Source organism: Gigantopelta aegis, chromosome 11 (genome assembly GCF_016097555.1).
Source record: "Gigantopelta aegis isolate Gae_Host chromosome 11, Gae_host_genome, whole genome shotgun sequence".
Taxonomy (NCBI): Eukaryota; Metazoa; Mollusca; class Gastropoda; order Neomphalida; family Peltospiridae; genus Gigantopelta; species Gigantopelta aegis.
Genome location: NC_054709.1, coordinates 20,545,224 through 20,564,898, shown reverse-complemented (window position 1 = coordinate 20,564,898; position 19,675 = coordinate 20,545,224). Strand labels below are relative to the sequence as shown.

The following is a 19,675-nucleotide window of genomic DNA, read 5'->3' as shown; positions in this document are numbered from 1 at the left end:
CACTCTTCGTCAGCCATTTTGTTTCCTCAATAACTAACTGTTGCTAACAGTGATCATGCAAAATATTGATGTTTTCATCACATTCCTCGTCCAGCCCTTAGGAACATATCGTGACGTGTAGCTTTGCCAACAGTTCCAAATTGCACTTAAGCCCAAATGGGCAACTTGTTACGTGATACCTTTGCGCGACGGTCATCGAGCTGTACTTCTAAAACACACCCAGCCCAGGTGCGGAGCCATGTGGCCAGTAGTTACGTAATACCTCCGCGAGTGCGGTTTTTACAACCGTGATCTGGCGACTTGGCGTCATTGAGTCTGAGGATCAGAGAAAAATATACCGATTCTGGGAGAGGTAGAATATCAGATGATACGTGAGGTGCCGCGATGTACCCCCAGGCGATATTCGCTGTCTCTGAGAGTTTTGAATAAATAGCTAGGGTTTTAGAGATATCGAGGAGAACCAAAATGGAAGGCTTCCCGGGAACGTTAGTCCGTTTGGACTTTGGTAAATATATTATTTCTGCTCTGTTGTATAACCGTGATGTGATTGATGTGACTTTAAATATTTTAATACTGTATTATACCAATATTCTTTAGACAGGGCCTTCGGTCATCTGACGAAGTAAATCGTAGACTTTTTGTTCTAACATTATACGAGTATTTGGTAATATAAAGCTTAGCCAGTCATCCTAGAAGACCTAGGTAAACTGTAGGTTATTGTCTTTATTGTGATAGGTACCAGTATTAATTCTGTGTTACAAGGTTACTGAACGAGTAGTAAGGGTTAATTAAAAATTAACCAGTTAGGAATAGTGTTGTAATTCCTTTATTAATTAAGATCCCCTGGAAGCGTTTCTCCATTATCGCACATGTGTGTGTTAGCGTTTCTCAATTATCACACGTGTGGGTGTTGTGTCACGGTGAAGTGATTAGCATATTGTGTAAGCTAGACACCTAGAGATTAACTAATTAAGTGATCAGTTCTGGGTTGTTATTATTTGTTGTTGTTAATTAACTACTGCGGCAGTACATTTGTCAGCGTAAGTTAATACAGATTCCAAAGTGTATTGTGTTTTTGTTGTGTTTTCTAGTGAACTAAACGTGCTATAATAATATATACTTTATATAAGATCGTATCTCTGATCATACCTAGAGACGAGCCACAGCGGGTATAACTGCCTGTTACAGAGAGATCTAATAGATATACAGTTAGGAGAGATATTTGGACAATCGTGTTTTATTCAGTTACGGGTATTATAGAATCCCCGTGACAAATACGAATGAAGTCCAATAATGTTTTCAGTGATGGGTAATGAAAACAAAATTTAAAATTTCTGTCAAACTGTCCTTTAGTATGTAGCAATCTGAACGTCAAAACATCGTCACCGTTATCGGTCTTATCCCTGCAGATAGCAGAGTCATAGGGGCGTCTTGAAAAGGTCGTCAGTGTTGCCATGAATCACTATCATATTCGAGATATATTATGTCCACTCCTAAACGAACTTCCATTAAAATAATAACATTAGACATAATAATGTAAGTTAGAAGCATTTGATTATACTATTGTATCAATTACATGTAGAGATCTTTCATATATCGAATAGTAAAATAGTTTAGACCCTTTGGTGGATTAGAACATGAAACCTGTTCTGAATATCTGATGTATATGATATCTTAATCACAATATCTAGAACTCTTGATATTTCGAATAAAAGATATCTCAAATATCTTGAACAAGCACATTATAAAGTAAATTAAAAGCATTTGATTATACTATTGTATGAATTACTTGTAGGGAGCTTTCATATGTCGAATAGTCAAATAGTTTAGATCGTTTGGTGGATTAAACATAAAACATGTATATCCATATGTATTAATCACACTATCTTGAACTCTTGGTATTTCGAACGACACATATCTCAAATATCCATATGTATTAATCACACTATCTTGAACTCTTGGTATTTTGAACGACACATATCTCAAATATCTTGAACAAACAGATATCTAAAGTAAGTTATCTTCAGAAAGTCATGTCAGATATGGCGAACAATTTCTAGAACAAAAGATAACACGAACATTCGATATATGAAAAATTCTTCATTTATTGTAACAAATTGTTTTATTTACATGTAAAACGTATATAAATATATGAAAGCAATCAATTTCTCGTATGTATAAAATGAACAAAATGTACAAACAATATAGGTCAACTGTACAAAACCACCCCACGTTTTCGCGCCATTGCTAGCTTCCAGACGAATCGAAAATTTTCGCGCCATTTCTAGCGTCCAGACGAGTGAAAACATTTTCGCGCCATTTCTAGCGTCCAGACGAGTGAAAACATTTTCGCGCCATTTCTAGCGTCCAGACGAATCAAGCTCCAGCCATATTTGAGCATCACGTGAAACACGAGTTTGAACCTGGCCAATCACAGATCTTCATATGTTGGTTCCACACAGTGCCGATACCACACATGTGATGGAAAGGCACAAACCAGACGCATTGGTAAAACTGGCGACAGTCAATGGGATCTGGGTAAATTCCAAACACAGACGGACAAGTAAACTCTGAAAATAAAACACAAACAAAAATGTGTATACGAATGTCAGTGGAATTAGGGAATATTCCAAAATAGGACAACTGTGAAATGAAAATGAAAAAACAAAAAATGAAAACAAAACAAAACAAACAGCAATCAAACAACAATAACAAAACCAGAAACGTGGATATGAATATTATTGGCATCGGGGTATGTTCCAAGCACCTAGGGATAAATGAACTTTTAAAACAAAATACAAAAAAAAAATACAAAAAAAATAAAGAGACACGTGAATATGAATATTACTGTGATAAAGGTGTATACCAAATACAGAAGAACAAGTTAACCTTGAAAACAAATATGATAAACGTCAATATATGAATGTCCCAAATATACAATAATAGGTAAACACTTACCACACACACACACACACAAACAAACAATTGAGAAAAAATAAACGTTATTCCTTAGTGATGATGGACACTACACAGACAGTAATGCTCCACTGATGAAGACGAGTGGAAATGTGTAACTAAACTAATTTTTAATTTCCCCCAATTTTAGGTTATATTGTATTGAACAAAGAAGAACAGAAATAATAAAAAATCTTGGAGAATTGTTCATACGAATGTCAGCGAAATAGAGGTACATGTATATTCCAAACATGGAAGGGGAAGCGAAAGCTGAAAATGAAATAATAATAATAATAATAATAATAATAAATGCACCAAAAGCATGGGCACTCTCAATTTAATATGATCAGTCTCCCTTACTTGTGATTTAAATCAATACAAAACAAATCAAAATAAAGATAAATATGTATAATTTCCGTTGGACCAGGGTATACACTAAAACTAAAATGCAAACTGAAGGTTGCATATGACTGTCAACTGGATACGGGCATTGTTCAAAGACAGGTCAGATGAAGTATGACACAAGACTATAAAGATACACATGTGTATGAATGACACTGGAATTGGAGTATAATCGAAAATTCGAAGTCTGAAAAACAAGACGAAGAGATATACTAATATGTAAAGCATTAACAAATTCAAAGCTGTTCACAAGATAGACTCAGTCCAAATTGTTTTGACAAAGCCAAGACTGCATTCAGGTACCACTGCCAGATGCCTTGCCTAGAAGACTGCCTCTCTCCGGGATTATATACCCTTCCTTGTTCGTCCGAAGGAGGACTGCCACTTCTATGACAAATCTAAATCTGCACATAATTAGACAGTTGAGATGGCAAGCAGTCTCGAATCTCTGTCAAAACATTGGTGATATCAGGAGTTCGTGCGACTCAGTCGGAGTACAGTGCTGTGGCATGCGCTTTGAAGGGGCAGTAATGTATATTGGCGTCTGCGCGTATTCTCATTCTAACTTCTATTTCCAAGTAAGGGGTTTGTAAACTGGCGAATGTACACTGTCTGATTCTAACTTCTATTATCAATGAAGGGGTTTGTAAACTGGCGAATGTACACTGTCTGATTCCAACTTCTATTATCAATGAAGGGGTTTGTAAACTGGCGAATGTACACTGTCTGATTCTAACTTCTATTATCAATGAAGGGGTTTGTAAACTGGCGAATGTACACTGTCTGATTCTTACTTTTATTCTCAATGAAGGGGTTTGTAAACTGGCGAATGTACACTGTCTGATTCTAACTTCTATTGTCAATGAAGGAGTTTGTAAACTGGCGAATGTACACTGTCTGATTCTAACTTCTATTGTCAATGTAGGGGTTTGTAAACTGGCGAATGTACACTGTCTGATTCTAACTTCTATTGTGAATGAAGGGGTTTGTAAACTGGCGAATGTACACTGTCTGATTGTAACTTCTATTATCAATGAAGGGGTTTGTAAACTGGCGAATATACACTGTCTGATTCTAACTTCTGTTGTGAATGAAGGGGTTTGTAAACTGACGAATGTACACTGTCTGATTCTAACTTCTATTCTCAATGAAGGGGTTTGTAAACTGGCGAATATACACTGTCTGATTCTAACTTCTATTCTCAATGAAGGGGTTTGTAAACTGGCGAATGTACACTGTCTTATTCTAACTTCTATTGTGAATGAAGGGGTTTGTAAACTGGCGAATGTACACTGTCTGATTCTAACGTCTATTATCAATGAAGGGGTTTGTAAACTGGCGAATGTACACTGTCTGATTCTAACTTCTATTATCAATGAAGGGGTTTGTAAACTGGCGAATGTACACTGTCTGATTCTAACTTCTATTGTGAATGAAGGGGTTTGTAAACTGACGAATGTACACTGTCTGATTCTAACTTCTATTATCAATGAAGAGGTTTGTAAACTGGCGAATGTACACTGTCTAACTTCTATTGTCAATGAAGGGGTTTGTAACTTGGCATCTGCACAGTTTCTGATTCTAACTTCTATTGTCATGATTTTATGATTATTATGATTATAATCCGTCCCTGTTTTTGTGAATAATTTCAGTCTGGTTTGACTAAGAAGAAAGGTAAAAGTGTTTTGAAAATAACAATATTTGCTTTGGTGCAATTTGGAAAACAATCAGCTCGTAAATAAATAACGTAATAAATTCCATACTATAAAAGAAAGAAATGTTTTATTTAATGACTCACTCAACACATTTTAATTTTCGGTTATATGGCGTCAGACATACGGTTAAAGAAAGAAAGAAATGTTTTATTTAACGACGCACTCAACACATTTTATTTACGGTTATATGGCCTCAGACATATGGTTAAGGACCACACAGATTTTGAGAGGAAACCAGTTGTCATCACTACATGGGCTACTCTTTCCGATTAGCAGCAAGGGATCTTTTATTTGCGCTTCCCACAGGCAGGATAGCACAAACATGGCCTGTGTTGAACCAGTTATGGATCACTGGTCAGTGCAAGTGGTTTACACCTACCCACTGAGCCTTGCGGAGCACTCACTCAGGGTTTGGAGTCGGTATCTGGATTAAAAATCCCATGCCTCGACTGGGATCCGAACCCAGTACCTACCAGCCTGTAGACCGATGGCCTAACCACGACGCAACTTTAATTCTAGTCCGCCATTACTAGATATTCAAATGACGTACGAATATGTGGCGCGGTGTCATTTTTCATGGAAATGACGTCAAACTCGCATGACATCATTTTGGATGTCCTTACATCAGAATAAACTAGGGCATAACGGAGTTTTTTCTTTTTTTCTTAATGCAGGACAGCTTTCAGTGTAAAACTGATATGTTTTTATTTGATGACTATGAATGCATACGTCAGTTATGGAGTGTCACCCTAGTACATTTGCTTAAATGTCAATAAACCTTGTGCCGTGACCTCGATTAATTTACATCTAATTTGCAAAGTTATCAAATTCTTAAAGTATGTGATCTGAAAAATATCATATATTTTGATTGCACTGACATATATATATATATATATATATATATATATATATATATATATATGTGTGTGTGTGTGTGTGTGTGTGTGTGTGTGTGTGTATGTGTGTATGTATGTATGTATGTATGTATGTATGTATGCATGTATGTATGTATATATATTTATATATATATTGGGAAGTAAAGTAAAGTTTTAGCTACTATGAATATTAGGATTTTACTTGTAATTTTAGTTTGTTATTAAGGTTCTGTTTGTAACAGATATTTTACAATCGCAGTCCCTTTAATATTGTCCCGCTTAAATACCGGTCTCTAGAAATGAGGGCGGCATTTAGCCCAGTGTAAAAGTGCTCGTTTGATGCGCGGTCGGTTTGGGATCGATCCCTGTCGGTGGGCCCATTGGGATATTTCTCGTTCCAGCCAGTGCACTACGACTGGTGTATCAAAGGCCGTGGTATGTGATATCCTGACTGTGGGATGGTGCATATAAAAGATCCCTTGCAACTAATATATAAAAAATGTAGCGGATTGCCAAAATTACCAAATGTTTGACATCCAATAGCTGTTGATTAATAAATCAATGTGCGTTAGTGGAGTTGTCAAATAAAACAAACTTTAACTGAAAGATGACTGTTGGTCCAATAAGTAAATTTCTATCTCTGGCCAGCATAAATACCATCCCACCCGTGCAAGTCCCTGCCGAACCCCCCTCCCCCCCCCCCCCTATTTTCCATGACAATCGTACGTCCGAAGTTAAATTTTATTTTGTTTAACAACACCACTAGAGCGTAATGTTTACGGCTATTGGACGTAAACATTTGGTAATTATGGCATAATTGTAGTTTTCTCAGAAAACCCTCTACGTTTTCATGAGCATCACACATACTACGACACTGGCTGGAACGGGAAAAACAATAGGTTCGCAAAGATTTTGTGTACATAACAAATGGGAAAAATTAGGTCAGCCTTAGGAAAAATTAATGGCACCACATCTGGGCTACATTTAAGGAAGTTATTAAACGATATTGCTGTTCCATCCACCAAACCAAAATGCGATAAACGAGCCATTTTATATAAGGGTATTCTTTTTGTCCCGTACAGAACACTGTTTATCGGCAAAACATAGATCCTACATGCTGCACAGTTAAGAAAGTTATTAAAGGGACAGACCCTAGTTTTTAAACACTAAAGCATATTGTTCACTATTAGAGCCGTTTATGATAACTGAAATCAAACATTATTTATATTTTACTGTTTAGATAATACATTTCCGTATTACCGAAGTGTTTCTGATCATTCTGGTGTTTTTAATACCACAAAATGCATTTTTAATATTTTTAAAAACGCACGTGCGTCTGAGAAATAACAGTTATGGAGTCGAGTTTTAGTCTATTCACGATATACAAATGTGTGACAGGTTTGTAACTTAACCAGACTTAGTGTCAATTTTTACGGGTTGAAACTAGGGTCCGCGCCTTTAAACGATATTGCTTTTACATCCACCAAGCCACAATGCGATAAATGAGCCATTTTATATATCAGACATTCTTTTTGTCCCGTCCGGAACACTCTGTGTATTGGTAATAGATAGATCCTACAACCTGCACATTTGAAGATTTATCGAACAGAGAAAAGAAGAGTGAAAAAGAAAATAAGGATGTCGCGGTCCGTAATTAAATAAACAGACTTATGGGTAAAAATAGGACAAAAACTACTTACGATTTAGCTCGGATAAAATAGCGATATATTTATAATTTACGTGTACCGACTTACTTGGTGCAGGTATATCACTGACGAGCAGAGAAACTCACTGTCCACACATAAGCTCTTCCTTCAGAAAAAGCAGCAAGGTATCTTTTACATGCACTTTCCACAAACAACATTGAGATGATCGTGGGTTGTAAAAAAAAAAGTGAAACTTTTAAAGTAGCAGACTCTAGTTTCAACCCGTAAAAATGGATACTAAATTGAGTTAATCTACAAACCTGTAACACATTTGGATAACGTTACAACAGAGTGAAACAAGAGTCCGTGACGTTGAAACGGTGAAATACCCTTAAAAATACCCTAGAAATCAGACTCTATAACCTTTGCTTCTCAAACGCACGTGCGTTTTTGAAAATATGGAAAATGCGTTTTGTGATGTTAAAAACACCATAATGACCAGAAATACTTCGGATGTACGGAAATGGATAACTTAAACAATAAAATCTAAGTAAAGTATGATTTCAGATACCAAAAAAGGCCCTAATAGTAAAACATATGTCATAATGTTTAAAAACTAGAGTCTGTAACTTTAATATTGGTGGTTGAATACTGAGATTAGCCCAAGGGGTAGGGTTGCACAATGATATTATGTGGTGACCCCATTCATCAGCCGAAACCATATCGTAAGTTTTGGACAGAGAATATTGAAAATTGTGGACAACCACAAGAAACCCAGACGATACAGAATCCGGTTAAATCGAGATAACTTTCATCTATGCAGGATCAAACCACCTCGGTGGATCCATTCAACTGCTTGCTTTTTTTTCTTGTTCCAACCATTGCGCCACAATTGGTCACAGACTGTGCTATGTGCTTTCCTGTCTGTGAAAAAGTGCATATAAAAGATCCCTTGTTGCTAATAAAAAACTGTAGCGGGATTCCTCTGATGCCTACGTGTCAGAATTATCAAATGTTTGACATCCAGTAGCCGATGATTAATTAATCAATGTGCTGTAGTGGTGTCGTTAAACAAAGCAAACTTTAACTTTTTCATCTGTGATCGGTACATTAATATAATACCTTCTAACTGCTACAATTTATCCAGATAGCACACTCTGTTAAACATAAATGACTAATATCTTTTTACAAGTAAACCCTATTAAAACTATCATTATAGTTTAATTAGGTTTACTTGTAAAAGAAAGTGCATGTAAAAGAATATATACGCATGGCCTTTTTAACAGTTTCCGATCATTCTGGTCGTTTCTCTTCTTTTTGTTTTTGATCTGCACTGCTGACAACCTTTTTTGTACTTACCCTATGTCGCACTTCGCAAGAATATTTTTGTGACACGTTCCAGTCGACTACCTTAAATGCAACCTTAATGGAAGCTGCCATCTTCGTTACCTACCAGATGTGGCTATATACACGGCCGCCGTGTATAATTATAGCCTTGGCTAAAGAGTGCTGGCTATTTACACGGTGCTCGTGTTTTAGAAGAAAACCCAGTGTAAGGTAACGACATCCTATTTAAACTTTTCCGTGTGACGCACTGTTTAAGGTACTATATTATAGATAATACATTCAGGCTCTAACAGGTCGATACCGCCCCTACCCTCTTCCATCAGTTTTATATATAACCTTAGTTACCACTAGTCAGTCCCTCCTGAATTCCGCGAATCCGCGGACGCGGAAAAATATGCAGAATTTGCACCATCGTGCAGAATAGTTGTTCGTCTGCGGAAAATCATTTTTCGTGCAGAATTCATAATTTTAGGCCGTGGAATTTGTCTTAAACACCGCAAAATGTTGGATGTTTCTGAATTGTAACATTAAACATGTAATTTTAATAGTGTTTACTTTCCATGCAGTAATAAATAGAAGCACAAAGCATTTCTTTCTTTTCTTTTAAGTTATTACAGGCTGGACTGGTAACCGCCTCATAGTTACTAGTCTGCGTAACCTGCGTTTGGAACCAGCCTTTAGTTTCTGTCATTGAATCGGAAATCCTCGCAAGATAGAGTGCAATAGATTGTGGCGAGATGTTCCGATCGATGCTCGGTGCGTAGGTTACGAAAACCGACGAAGACGGCTTGTAATTACACTTTGACAGATTCCACAAATACGAAATAAGATTCAGCAATTCCATTCTATTTAATATAAAATAATTATATTAACATATAAGTATCGATTGTTGGAATCGTGATGTTAAGCATCTATATTTAAGTATTTATTAATCACAAATCACATTTAACAAAGAAGTTTTTTTCCATATCGTTTCCATTTCAGGTTTTAATGATTCAATCTTCCGGAAGCACCCGTCTGCTTAAAACATAAATAGTCTTCTCTCTCGCGAATTTCAAATAAATATGTAACATTTTGAACATCTAGTTTTAATTTATAAGTGTTATTTTTCAGTTTTATATGTTGCAGAATTTTCTGCAGAATTCATAAAATTCTACCGCAGAATATGTCAAATTTTACCGCGGAATTTTAAAATGTTTGCCGCGGAATTCGGGGGGGGGGGGGGGGGAGTGACCAGTCAGTTTTAAGTAAAACACACCCGTAAATATTTGGTATAACATTCAACCCACCCGTCAAATTTTGGGATAATCTTAACCTTAACCCCACCCGTCTATTTGGGGTATAACCATATTTTAGGTATTTCCCAAACCGTAACTAACCTCAACCTTACCCTACTCCGTTAGTTTCAGGTAGACTCTTACCCCCCCCCCCCCCCTCCGTCAATATATGTTATAACCTGAACTCCTACCCCTCCAACCACCTGCGTCAATTTAGGTATAACATTAACACCCGCCTCCATCAATTTTAGTTATATTTTAATTTAACCTTAACTGTAGACAATATTATGTATAACACTGATCGTTAATTTTAGTTATCACTGTAACACTAATTCCCCATTCCGTCAATTTCGGGTATAACCATTACCTTAAACCCATCCGTCAATTTGGGTTATAATCATAACCTTACCCTAACCCGTTTATTTTAGGAATAACTTTAATATTAACTCCCACCCCACCCCGACAATGTTAGGCATGGACATAACGTTAGTCTCCAGCCAATTTTAGGAATAACCTTAATATTAACTTCCACCCACCCTCCGACAATGTTAGATATAAACTTAACGTTAGTCCCCAGTCAATTTTAGGTATAACCTTATCTCTAACTTTAAGTGGGGGATACTTATTAATATATTAAACATTTAACACGGACAGAAGGGTGGAAATCCAGGACAGTTTTTTTTTAACCGAACATTTTACCTGGCAGAGCATATCCATTCATCTTTTTATGTGGACTGGGCTGCGAGTCTTGGTAGCTATTCTGTCCGATTACTTCCCTTGATCCAGACGGCTGCTCCTTCGCTATGACGTAATCTGCAGCCGGGTAATCACCGCCTTGTCTCAAAGTCTGGTCATAGTAGTCATCGTTCCCCAGCTTAACCTTTTGCTGGTAGCCATTTTTGAAATCGCCGCTATACATGGGTTTCTTGATAACAGGATTGGAGTAATCGTTGTTGACCAGCTGCCGATGTCGTTGGTAATCGTACGTCTTGCTTCTGTCGTAGTAGTCGCTATATTCCTCCTCCTCGTACAGTGGGTAGTCTATCTGACTGTTGTAGTCCACGCTGTCATAATGCCCGCCGTCTGTTTTAGTGACGCAGTCTGGTTTGGGTGTTTCTGTCTTGGTGAACTTTTTGTTATCGGGGACGTCTGCTGGGTGGAAAGTGGCTGCTAGTTCATCCTGTTCCTTGATGCGTCTGTATTTAGGGGAATCTGGTATCCTGTTTGAATCTCCAATCCTGCCCAAATCTCTAATCCTGTCTGAAACTGCCATCCTGTCTGAATCTAGAATCTTGACTGGATCTCTCATTGTGTCATGTGGGTAATTTCGATGCCTTTCGTGTACTCTATCATATCCAGGTTTCTCTGTTGCCTTCGGTTTCGTATACCTGTATACTGGTACATAAGTGGTCTGTGATGTGACTTTGCGATACGAGGGTGTGTAGATACTCTTCTTCCAGTAAACTGGCTTAGCTGTCGGTTTTCTTCCCTTGAATGTCGGGAGCTGCAGTATCTTTGTTCTGTATGCAGGCGTGGTTGGTTTCATCTTTCTCGTGTTGCGCACTGTTGTTGTTATTGGTTTCGTCTGTGGTTTAAATCTCCAACGTACGGGACCTAGCACGTCAGGGATCAGAGTCTTCATCAGGGGTTTGTATGTGGGTTTACTCGTTATCATGTGGAGCCAATCCAGAAGCCATCCGCCAGTGGTCATGGCCATGGGAGAGTCGGTGTGGTACTTCATCTGGGAGCTGGGAGGCTTCTTAGTAATGTCAAGACCAAATAGAGCCGATTTGAGAGGGTGAATATGGTCATCTCCCAATATAGCTTCCATTGGCCAGTGCGTCCTCTTTGTCTGGTCGACAAGAGTGTCTGTTACACCTTTTGTCACCTCTTTGGCTGAAGTAGTAGCACTTATAATGCCAGCATCCATCTTTTGTGAGGTTGATTTATTTATAGTCGATTTCACTGTAGTATGTGTGTTTGTCATCCATGCAAATATCCGCTGGGGTCCAGTGGGTCGAGTTCGTATCCAATAGGTCTTTGTACGCTGTGAAGGTTTAGGTTTGGGTGTTGCCATTTTCCTGGAATCTAGAGCAGGAGACCCTGTGTTCCTTACGACGTCATGGCTTTCTTTGTTGACGACTGTTCGATTTGCTTTAGTAGTCTGTGTCTGTGTCTGTCTTGATGGTTCTGTAGGCAATGCTGTCTGTCTCCTTGTTGTAGGATTAACAGTTTTCCTTTTTGCTGGTACAATAGTCGGCTGTTTTATAGGACGATGACTAATTTGGGACCTAGTTCCCAAATTCCTTTCTGTTGTCGTAATGGTTGTAGCTTTAGTTCCTTGCCTAGTGGATGATCGTGTTGTTTGGCGATTATTTGATTTAGCCGCAGTCATTGTAGTTCGCGTCGTTGGTCTAGTAGGTCTACTCAGTTTTTTCGGACTTTGTGTACTGTGCACTGTTGGTCTAGTTGAAGGTCTGCTCAGTCGTTTGGGACTGTGTGTACTGTGCATTGTAGATCGTCTTGTTGGTATAGTTGAAGGTCTACTCAGTCTGTTTGGACTATGTGTACTGTGCATTGTATATATTCGAGTTGTCTGTATCTTGCTTGGTTCATTATGTACCATCGTGATTCTGCTTGTGACCCTTTGTTTTGCAGTTGACCGTTCCGTGGAGCCGTTCGCAACCCTGTTTCTCCTCGTTGTCAGCACACGTTTTGTTGCTGGGTATGTTGTTCGTTTGGCATGCGTTGTAGCAATCACTTTGGTAGTTGACGGAGAAGTGGAAGAGGTTTTGGACGAGTCCTTTCGAGTGGCACGAGACTGGTAAATTGCTTTCTGAGTAGGGAATGTTTTATTTTTGGCAAACAAGAAGAATGGTCTTGTGGACCTGATTTCGCTATCTGTTGGCGATGCCCCTTGTTTCAAAGACGACGACGCCGTTGTACTGGATCTACCGGCGATACCTTGCTGTATTGTCCTCAGTGTCGGTAATTTCACCTGCATGGTTGTCAGCTGTGTTAATGGTAGCTGCGTGCTTGATTTAGCAGGAATATCACTATCAGATAATTGTGTTCTGTTACTCGAATGGCCGTCATAAACATCGACAATGGGATTGAATATTTCTTTAACTTCATTTTTGATCGACTCTGCCACCTGGTCTCTGGTGCTCCGTGTTGGTGCCCGCGTTGGTGTGATGTATTTTCTATACACGGTCGTTTTCCACGGTTTAAAAGGTGATGTCGCCGACTGATACGAGACTGTGATTCGCTCCTGTCTTGGCAAGTCAGTGATGACATTCTGAACTCTGTCCTGTCTCGGGGAATCAGTGGTTACGACTTTAACCCCACCTTGCCTAAAGGATTTTGTCATTATATTTTTAGCTTGTCTGAGTGAATCAGTAATCACCAATTCTGTATTAACAGTGCTAATAGGTTTATATGGCGAAGTTGCAATGATATAAGCTGGCTGGGATGGTTTTGGTGGTTGAGCTGTAGGTGTTATTACCTTTAGCACTGACGGGGTCATGTGTGGGTTCCATATATAAGGTGGCTTTGTGTATGGGCTTTTGTTTAAACGTTTGACAATGGTTTCATCTTGCTTTGGATTGAAATCCTGTTTTAGATCCATTGACGGAAGCATTTTGCCTTTTGTTTTAGCGTCATATGATGAACTTTTCCATGTTTTGTTGGACTTTTTCTCACTATTTGAATATATCGTTGTTGTGGTCTCAGTTGGTTTTATTTCAGTTGCTTTTATCGTGGTCTGGATTATTGGCGTAGTTGTTCCGACTGTCACACCCACCTTATACGCACCTTCTGTTGCCTTATGTTTTACAGGTTTAGGTTTATATGGACTTTTGGGATACTTTAGATGTTCTTCAGGCGTTAATGGTGACATTGTTGATTCGCTCAGATGCTTTTGATTGTCAGTATTCAAAGTGAGGTCATTTACGTTGGACTGAAGTTCAGTTTGTTCCTGTGATGTAAGTGATTTATCAGCAGATTTCAAATCTACTGGCTCATTGACTTGTGAAATAACATTTTCAGACGTTGTTGTCTTTTGTGCATTTTCCTTTGCATTTCTGTTTGTTGAAGTGGTTGTTGTTACAGCCATGGTTTTTAACACAGTTTTTACCTCTTTCGCCGTCTTTGCTGGAGTGTATGGGCTCTGTGGATACTGTTTATCGTGGGACGATTCTTTTGCAGTTTTTTCACGCTTATGACTGATCGCAGCTGTTTCTGTTGCCTTAACTTTGGTATTGTCTTTACGGTTCATATTTGTCGATGTGGATATAGACGCCTGTTTAGTTAATGTTGATGTAGTCAATGGTTTATTTGGTCCAGTTGATATAGTTCCTGCTTTTGTAACATATCTTGTGGACGTGGCTGGCGTACTGCTACGGGGTACACTCGTAGTGGTTGAATAGGATTTGTTGTTGTATTTTGGTGTTGCTATCGTCCCTAGAACAGGTCCACCTGCCTGTGAAGATGCTGCTCTGCTGGGAGGAGTACTTTCGACTTCCGGTTTCGTCTTTGACGCTCCGGGACGAGGCAAGTATGTCTTGGATATTGGTTTCTTGACAAACCCTTTCGGAGGTGAATATGGTGATTTTGGAGGTGAGAATGGTGATTTGCTCTCAACCCGTGGAATGTTAGACTTCAACTGTTTATTCTTCCCGTCATTCTGGACTAGGGTTTTAGCTGTGGGTTGAGGCAGTCTCTTATTCTGAAAAAAAAAATGATTATATGTGAAATTTTTTCAAACAAAACAGAATGAGATTAAAGAAAACAAGACAAATTTGTATATGTTCGGTCATATAAGACACGCTGTTTTAAAGTATATATCGGGTGCCCCTCACAACATTACAACAACAACAATAAAACAACAACAAAAAACAACGAAACAAGCCACAAACCAATAACAAACAAAAATAAAAACCCAAATACCAAAACAAATAAAAACAAAACCATTTCACCACTCTTTACTGATTTATACCTTGCAATATATTTACCACCAGGATAATCATATTTTGCACCTGGAATCATATCGGCATTACTAGTACTCATTTGTGGTAGACATTGCAAGAATGTAGGTGAAATGCTTTATTTGTAGCGATAGAATAAAACAAAATATGCATGTCAGAAGATGCAATGCCTGATGAATCACACCTGTTGGTCTAACGCCTGTCAAATTCAGGTAGCATGTCAGATTATCACCGGTCTCGGTGGTGTCGTGGTTAAGTCATCGGACACAAGGTTGGTCGGTACTTGGTTCGCAGCCCGATACCGGCTCCCACCCAGAGCAAGTTTTAACGACTCAATGGGTAGGTGTAAAACCACTATACCATATTCTCTCTCACTAACCACTAACTAACCCACTGTCCTGGACATACAGCTCAGATTGCTGAGGTGCGTGTCCAGAACAGCGTGCTTGAACCTGAACTGGATGTAAGCACGAAAGTAAGTATAGATGAAATGTTAGATTATGTTCAACTTATTTTTACTGGAAAGTCTCTGATAATACAGATACTGTGATGATTATTGAAAATGATGTTCTGTGAGGGTTAAAGTTTGTTTGTTTTGTTTAACAACACTACTAGAGCATATTGATTTATTAATCATCAGCTATTGGATGTCAAACACATGGTCATGTTTGTCACAGTCATAAAAAGGAACTCGCTACATTTTTTCATTTGTAGCAAGGGATGTTTTATATGTACTATCGCAGACAGGATAGCACATACCACGGCCTTTGATATACCAGTCGTGGTGCACTGGCTTTCTGTGAGGGTGAAAATGTATCACTGAAGCTCGTTTTACTGCAAAACGAAGACAATGCTAATGCAATATTTTGGAAAAAGATTGAAATATTATTTCTGAAGACCATCTTATCAAGACAAAGTAGAAGTTTGTTTCCTATGGCGTTCCTCGCTCCTCCCAACACACGACCCTTCTCCCCCTCTGTTACCCAACCACCAACTGCGTTAAATCTAACATATAGATTCTAACATAATTACACCACAGTGAAAGGTTGTTGTTGTTGGGTTTTTTTGTGGGTTTTTTTTGGGGGAGGTGGGGGGTGAATCTCCATTGTCATAGAAACTGAATTGTAACACCTTTGGTGATGTATTTCCTGGACTCGTGAATTTTCTACAGTATACCTTTCCTCCTACCCTTCTTGTGCCTAAATTGAAGGTTATCAGCTATCAATTTAATTTATAAATAAAATTTACTGTTGACTAGTCCATCGAAATTTGCGCCACTTATCTCAAATGTTTTTGTTTAGTATAGTTTTTAATGGTATATATTATATTTATAGGCGCAGTATAAAATTAAATCCCTCCTCCCACATTTAATTTTTGGACTTTAATCAACATTTCAAAATTATCTATTAAATAATTAAGTCTTGTGCCGAGTCAGGCCCCCGATTATATTGGAGGTTGGACTCGGGATGGGCGTGTTCGAAACCCCAGTGGTATATGAGCACGTAATACTAAAGTCCGAACCAAATTGTTAACAACTACGATAAATTACTCTCCTACCTTTAATTAATGTAACATTTCCCCCAAATTTTGTCCAGACACAAGTTGTGAAAAAACATTACAATGAAACAGATTCCACATATGAGACTGTAACGATGTCGCCAGTATCGAATTTGCTGAGATGGCATAGGGCAAAATACATGCAGTTTTCTGCCGTCTGCCATTTTGCTTTTTCATGGAATATTCTTCAAGAGGGGTGAAAGCATCCAAAGTATGTGACATAATTAATATAAAATCAATGATCGCTAGTGGTATCTTTAAACAAACAAATACTTATTAAAAAAATATGACGTCATCACGTTTGCTTTTATACCATAACATGTTATGACGTTGTTAGATTAAGTCATATCCTTTCACCCATCTTGCAGAATATTCCATAAAACGTCAAAATGGCAGCCGGCACCAAATTACATGCTTTTTGCCCTATGCTATCTCAGTGAAGTCGATATAGCTGACATGGTTATCTAGTATGTTGTTGGGTTGTTGTTGTGTTGGGGGTTTTTTCAAGATTTCTGTCTGGACAAAATGTGGGTAAAATCTAACGAAAAATAAAAGTAGGAGATCAATTTATCGTAGTTGTTAACATTTTGGTTCGGACTTTAGTTACCTACCTACCTGCAATGTGCGGTGTTCTTTTGGTGATCTGTTTTGCTTTGAAATTAATAAATACATAAATAATAATAACTAAGCCCATTATTGCATAACATCAGTGTCGGGATTTAGCTCAGTCGGTAGAGCAATGGCCTGACGCGCAGGTTTAGTAGGATCGAACCACCTCGGCTGACCCACTGGAATATTTGTCCATCCCAGTTATTGCCGTCCTAATGGTTAGTGGTATGTGGTGTCCTGTCTGTGGACAGTACATAGAAAGTATACATTGTTACTAAATGCAATGGGCTTCTATTGAAGACTACGTGTGAACATTGCCCAATTGTTTACATCCAATAGGCGAGGGGTGGAACGTAGCTCAATGGTACAGCGCTCGCCTGATGCGCGATCGATCTGGGATCGATTCCCGTCGATTGGCCCATTGGGCTATTTCTTGTTCCAGCCAGTGCTCCACAACTAGTGTAACAAAGGCCGTGGTATGTACTATTCTGTCTGTAGGATAATGCATATAAAAGATCCCTTGCTGCTAATCAAAAAGAGAGCGGGTTTTCTCTCTCAATATATGTGTGGTTCTTAAACATATGTCTGACCCTATATTACCGTAAATAAAATGTGTTGAGTGTGTCGTTAAATAAATGTTTTTTTCTTCTTCCAATAGCCGATGATTAATCATTGTGCTCTAGTGGTGTCATCAAACAAAACAAATGTTAATAGTTTGATCGTGATTTAATCGTAGGCGTTCCAACATCCAAAACAAATGCACTCAATTCTGATTAAATGTGCATAATCATAGCTACACGTACCATATTTCGATTTTCTATATATTTATTTGCAATAAATAACTAAAACTTAAATTGTAAATAGTCTTTAATTATTTCTAATATTAGCTTTTTGTTTTGTTTTTGTTTGTCGTTTGTTTGTTTATTTGCTTGCTTGCTTGAAAGTTTTTTTTTCTTTTTTCCTTTCAGTTTTTTCTTTCTCTTTTTTGTTAAAAATCTAGAATATTGAAATTAATATATGATGTTCTTCTATTTCCTCTTGATTTCGCATTGCTATCCTGTTTGCGGGGTGGTGCATATAAAAGATCCCTTGCTACTGATAGAAAAATATAGCGGGTTTCCTCTTTAAGACTAGATGTCAAAATTATCAAATGTTTGACATCCATTAGCAGATGATTAATATATCAATGTGCTCTAGTAATGTTGTTAAAAAAAATGTTTCACATCTCATATCTTTTTAGAAAATGTTACATAGAAAACAAACACACAAACACACGCATGCATAAATACGCACATATACACGTGGTACAGTTTTCGTCAGCTAATATATGATATGGGCATATTGTTCCATGCGTATCCTTTATAACTGAATGCAAAAACAAAGTCTATACATTTATTTATTGATAGTCTCTCGTAGTTCCTGTAAGGAATGGCTTATGCACTTTTTTTTACTGTATTTTAAATTACTTTTTTATTATTGTGTACATAAGATGAGACATTTAATAAAATATATGTTGTCTGTCTGTCTACATAATTTTGATTAAGGAAGGAAGGAAATGTTTTATTTAACGACGCGCTCAACACATTTTATTTACGGTTATATGGCTTCGGATATATGGTTAAGGACCACACAGATATTGAGTGTTGCCACTTCATGGACTACTCTTTTCGATTGGCAGCAACGGATCTTTTATATGCACCGTCCCACAGACAGGATAGTACATACCACGGCCTTTGTTACATCAATTGTGGCGCACTGGCTGAAACGAGAAATAGCCCAATGGGCCCACCAACGGGAATAGATCCTAGATTAACTGCGCATCAATCGAGCGCTGTACCACAGAGATACGTCCCGCCCCTAATTTTGATTAAATGCAACTTTGATACAGTTCGGTTAACTTGAACACCAACGCAAATATTAGACCTGCCAGAGATATGGAGCGCTCATTGGAACAGAAATTCTATTTCCAAGTCAGTGAAAACTTACCACAGATATTTTTGGTGGGGGTTGGAAGGACGGGTATTCCGAATCCTCTAGCACCGCCCTGATTGCACGCGTCAGTGGAAAGACCTTGCCCTTGGTGCCTATGTTGGCAAAGTCGTCGAGGTCAATGGACCACATCATTGCTCCAGCCAGCTTGTTTTGCTTGATGTACTGAGCCTACAAGGATACAAGAGAAGAAACCTTAAATCAAATATAGTACTGGTTGTGAAAAAAAGAAGCACAAAATTAGAAATTAAGAAGTGTTATCGTAGACTCCAATTGTTATATACTTTCTGATAATTAAACCATCGATTACTTCTATTT

The 19,675-nt window shown here is 38.1% G+C and overlaps 2 protein-coding genes across 2 annotated transcripts in view; both read right to left on the bottom strand.

The window, feature by feature from the left end:
• Nucleotides 1–2,184: 2,184 nt before the first annotated feature.
• LOC121384983 lies at nucleotides 2,185–11,518 on the bottom strand. The gene is made up of 2 exons (XM_041515493.1): nucleotides 10,917–11,518; nucleotides 2,185–2,570 (listed from the first exon to the last, which is right to left on the bottom strand). Exons 1-2 carry the CDS (start codon nucleotides 11,488–11,490, stop codon nucleotides 2,401–2,403), a joined length of 744 nt encoding a protein of 247 aa, XP_041371427.1. The 5' UTR covers nucleotides 11,491–11,518; the 3' UTR covers nucleotides 2,185–2,400.
• Nucleotides 11,519–11,522: 4 nt separating this feature from the next.
• The window catches only part of LOC121385079 (proteoglycan 4-like), an 88,567-nt gene continuing 80,414 nt past the window's right edge, over nucleotides 11,523–19,675 (bottom strand). The window contains exons 9-11 of the mRNA XM_041515616.1: nucleotides 19,355–19,528; nucleotides 11,827–14,943; nucleotides 11,523–11,612 (exon numbers count right to left, since the gene is read on the bottom strand). Coding sequence (XP_041371550.1) covers nucleotides 11,523–11,612; nucleotides 11,827–14,943; nucleotides 19,355–19,528 — 3,381 coding nt within the window. The remainder of the gene's footprint in view (nucleotides 11,613–11,826; nucleotides 14,944–19,354; nucleotides 19,529–19,675) is intronic.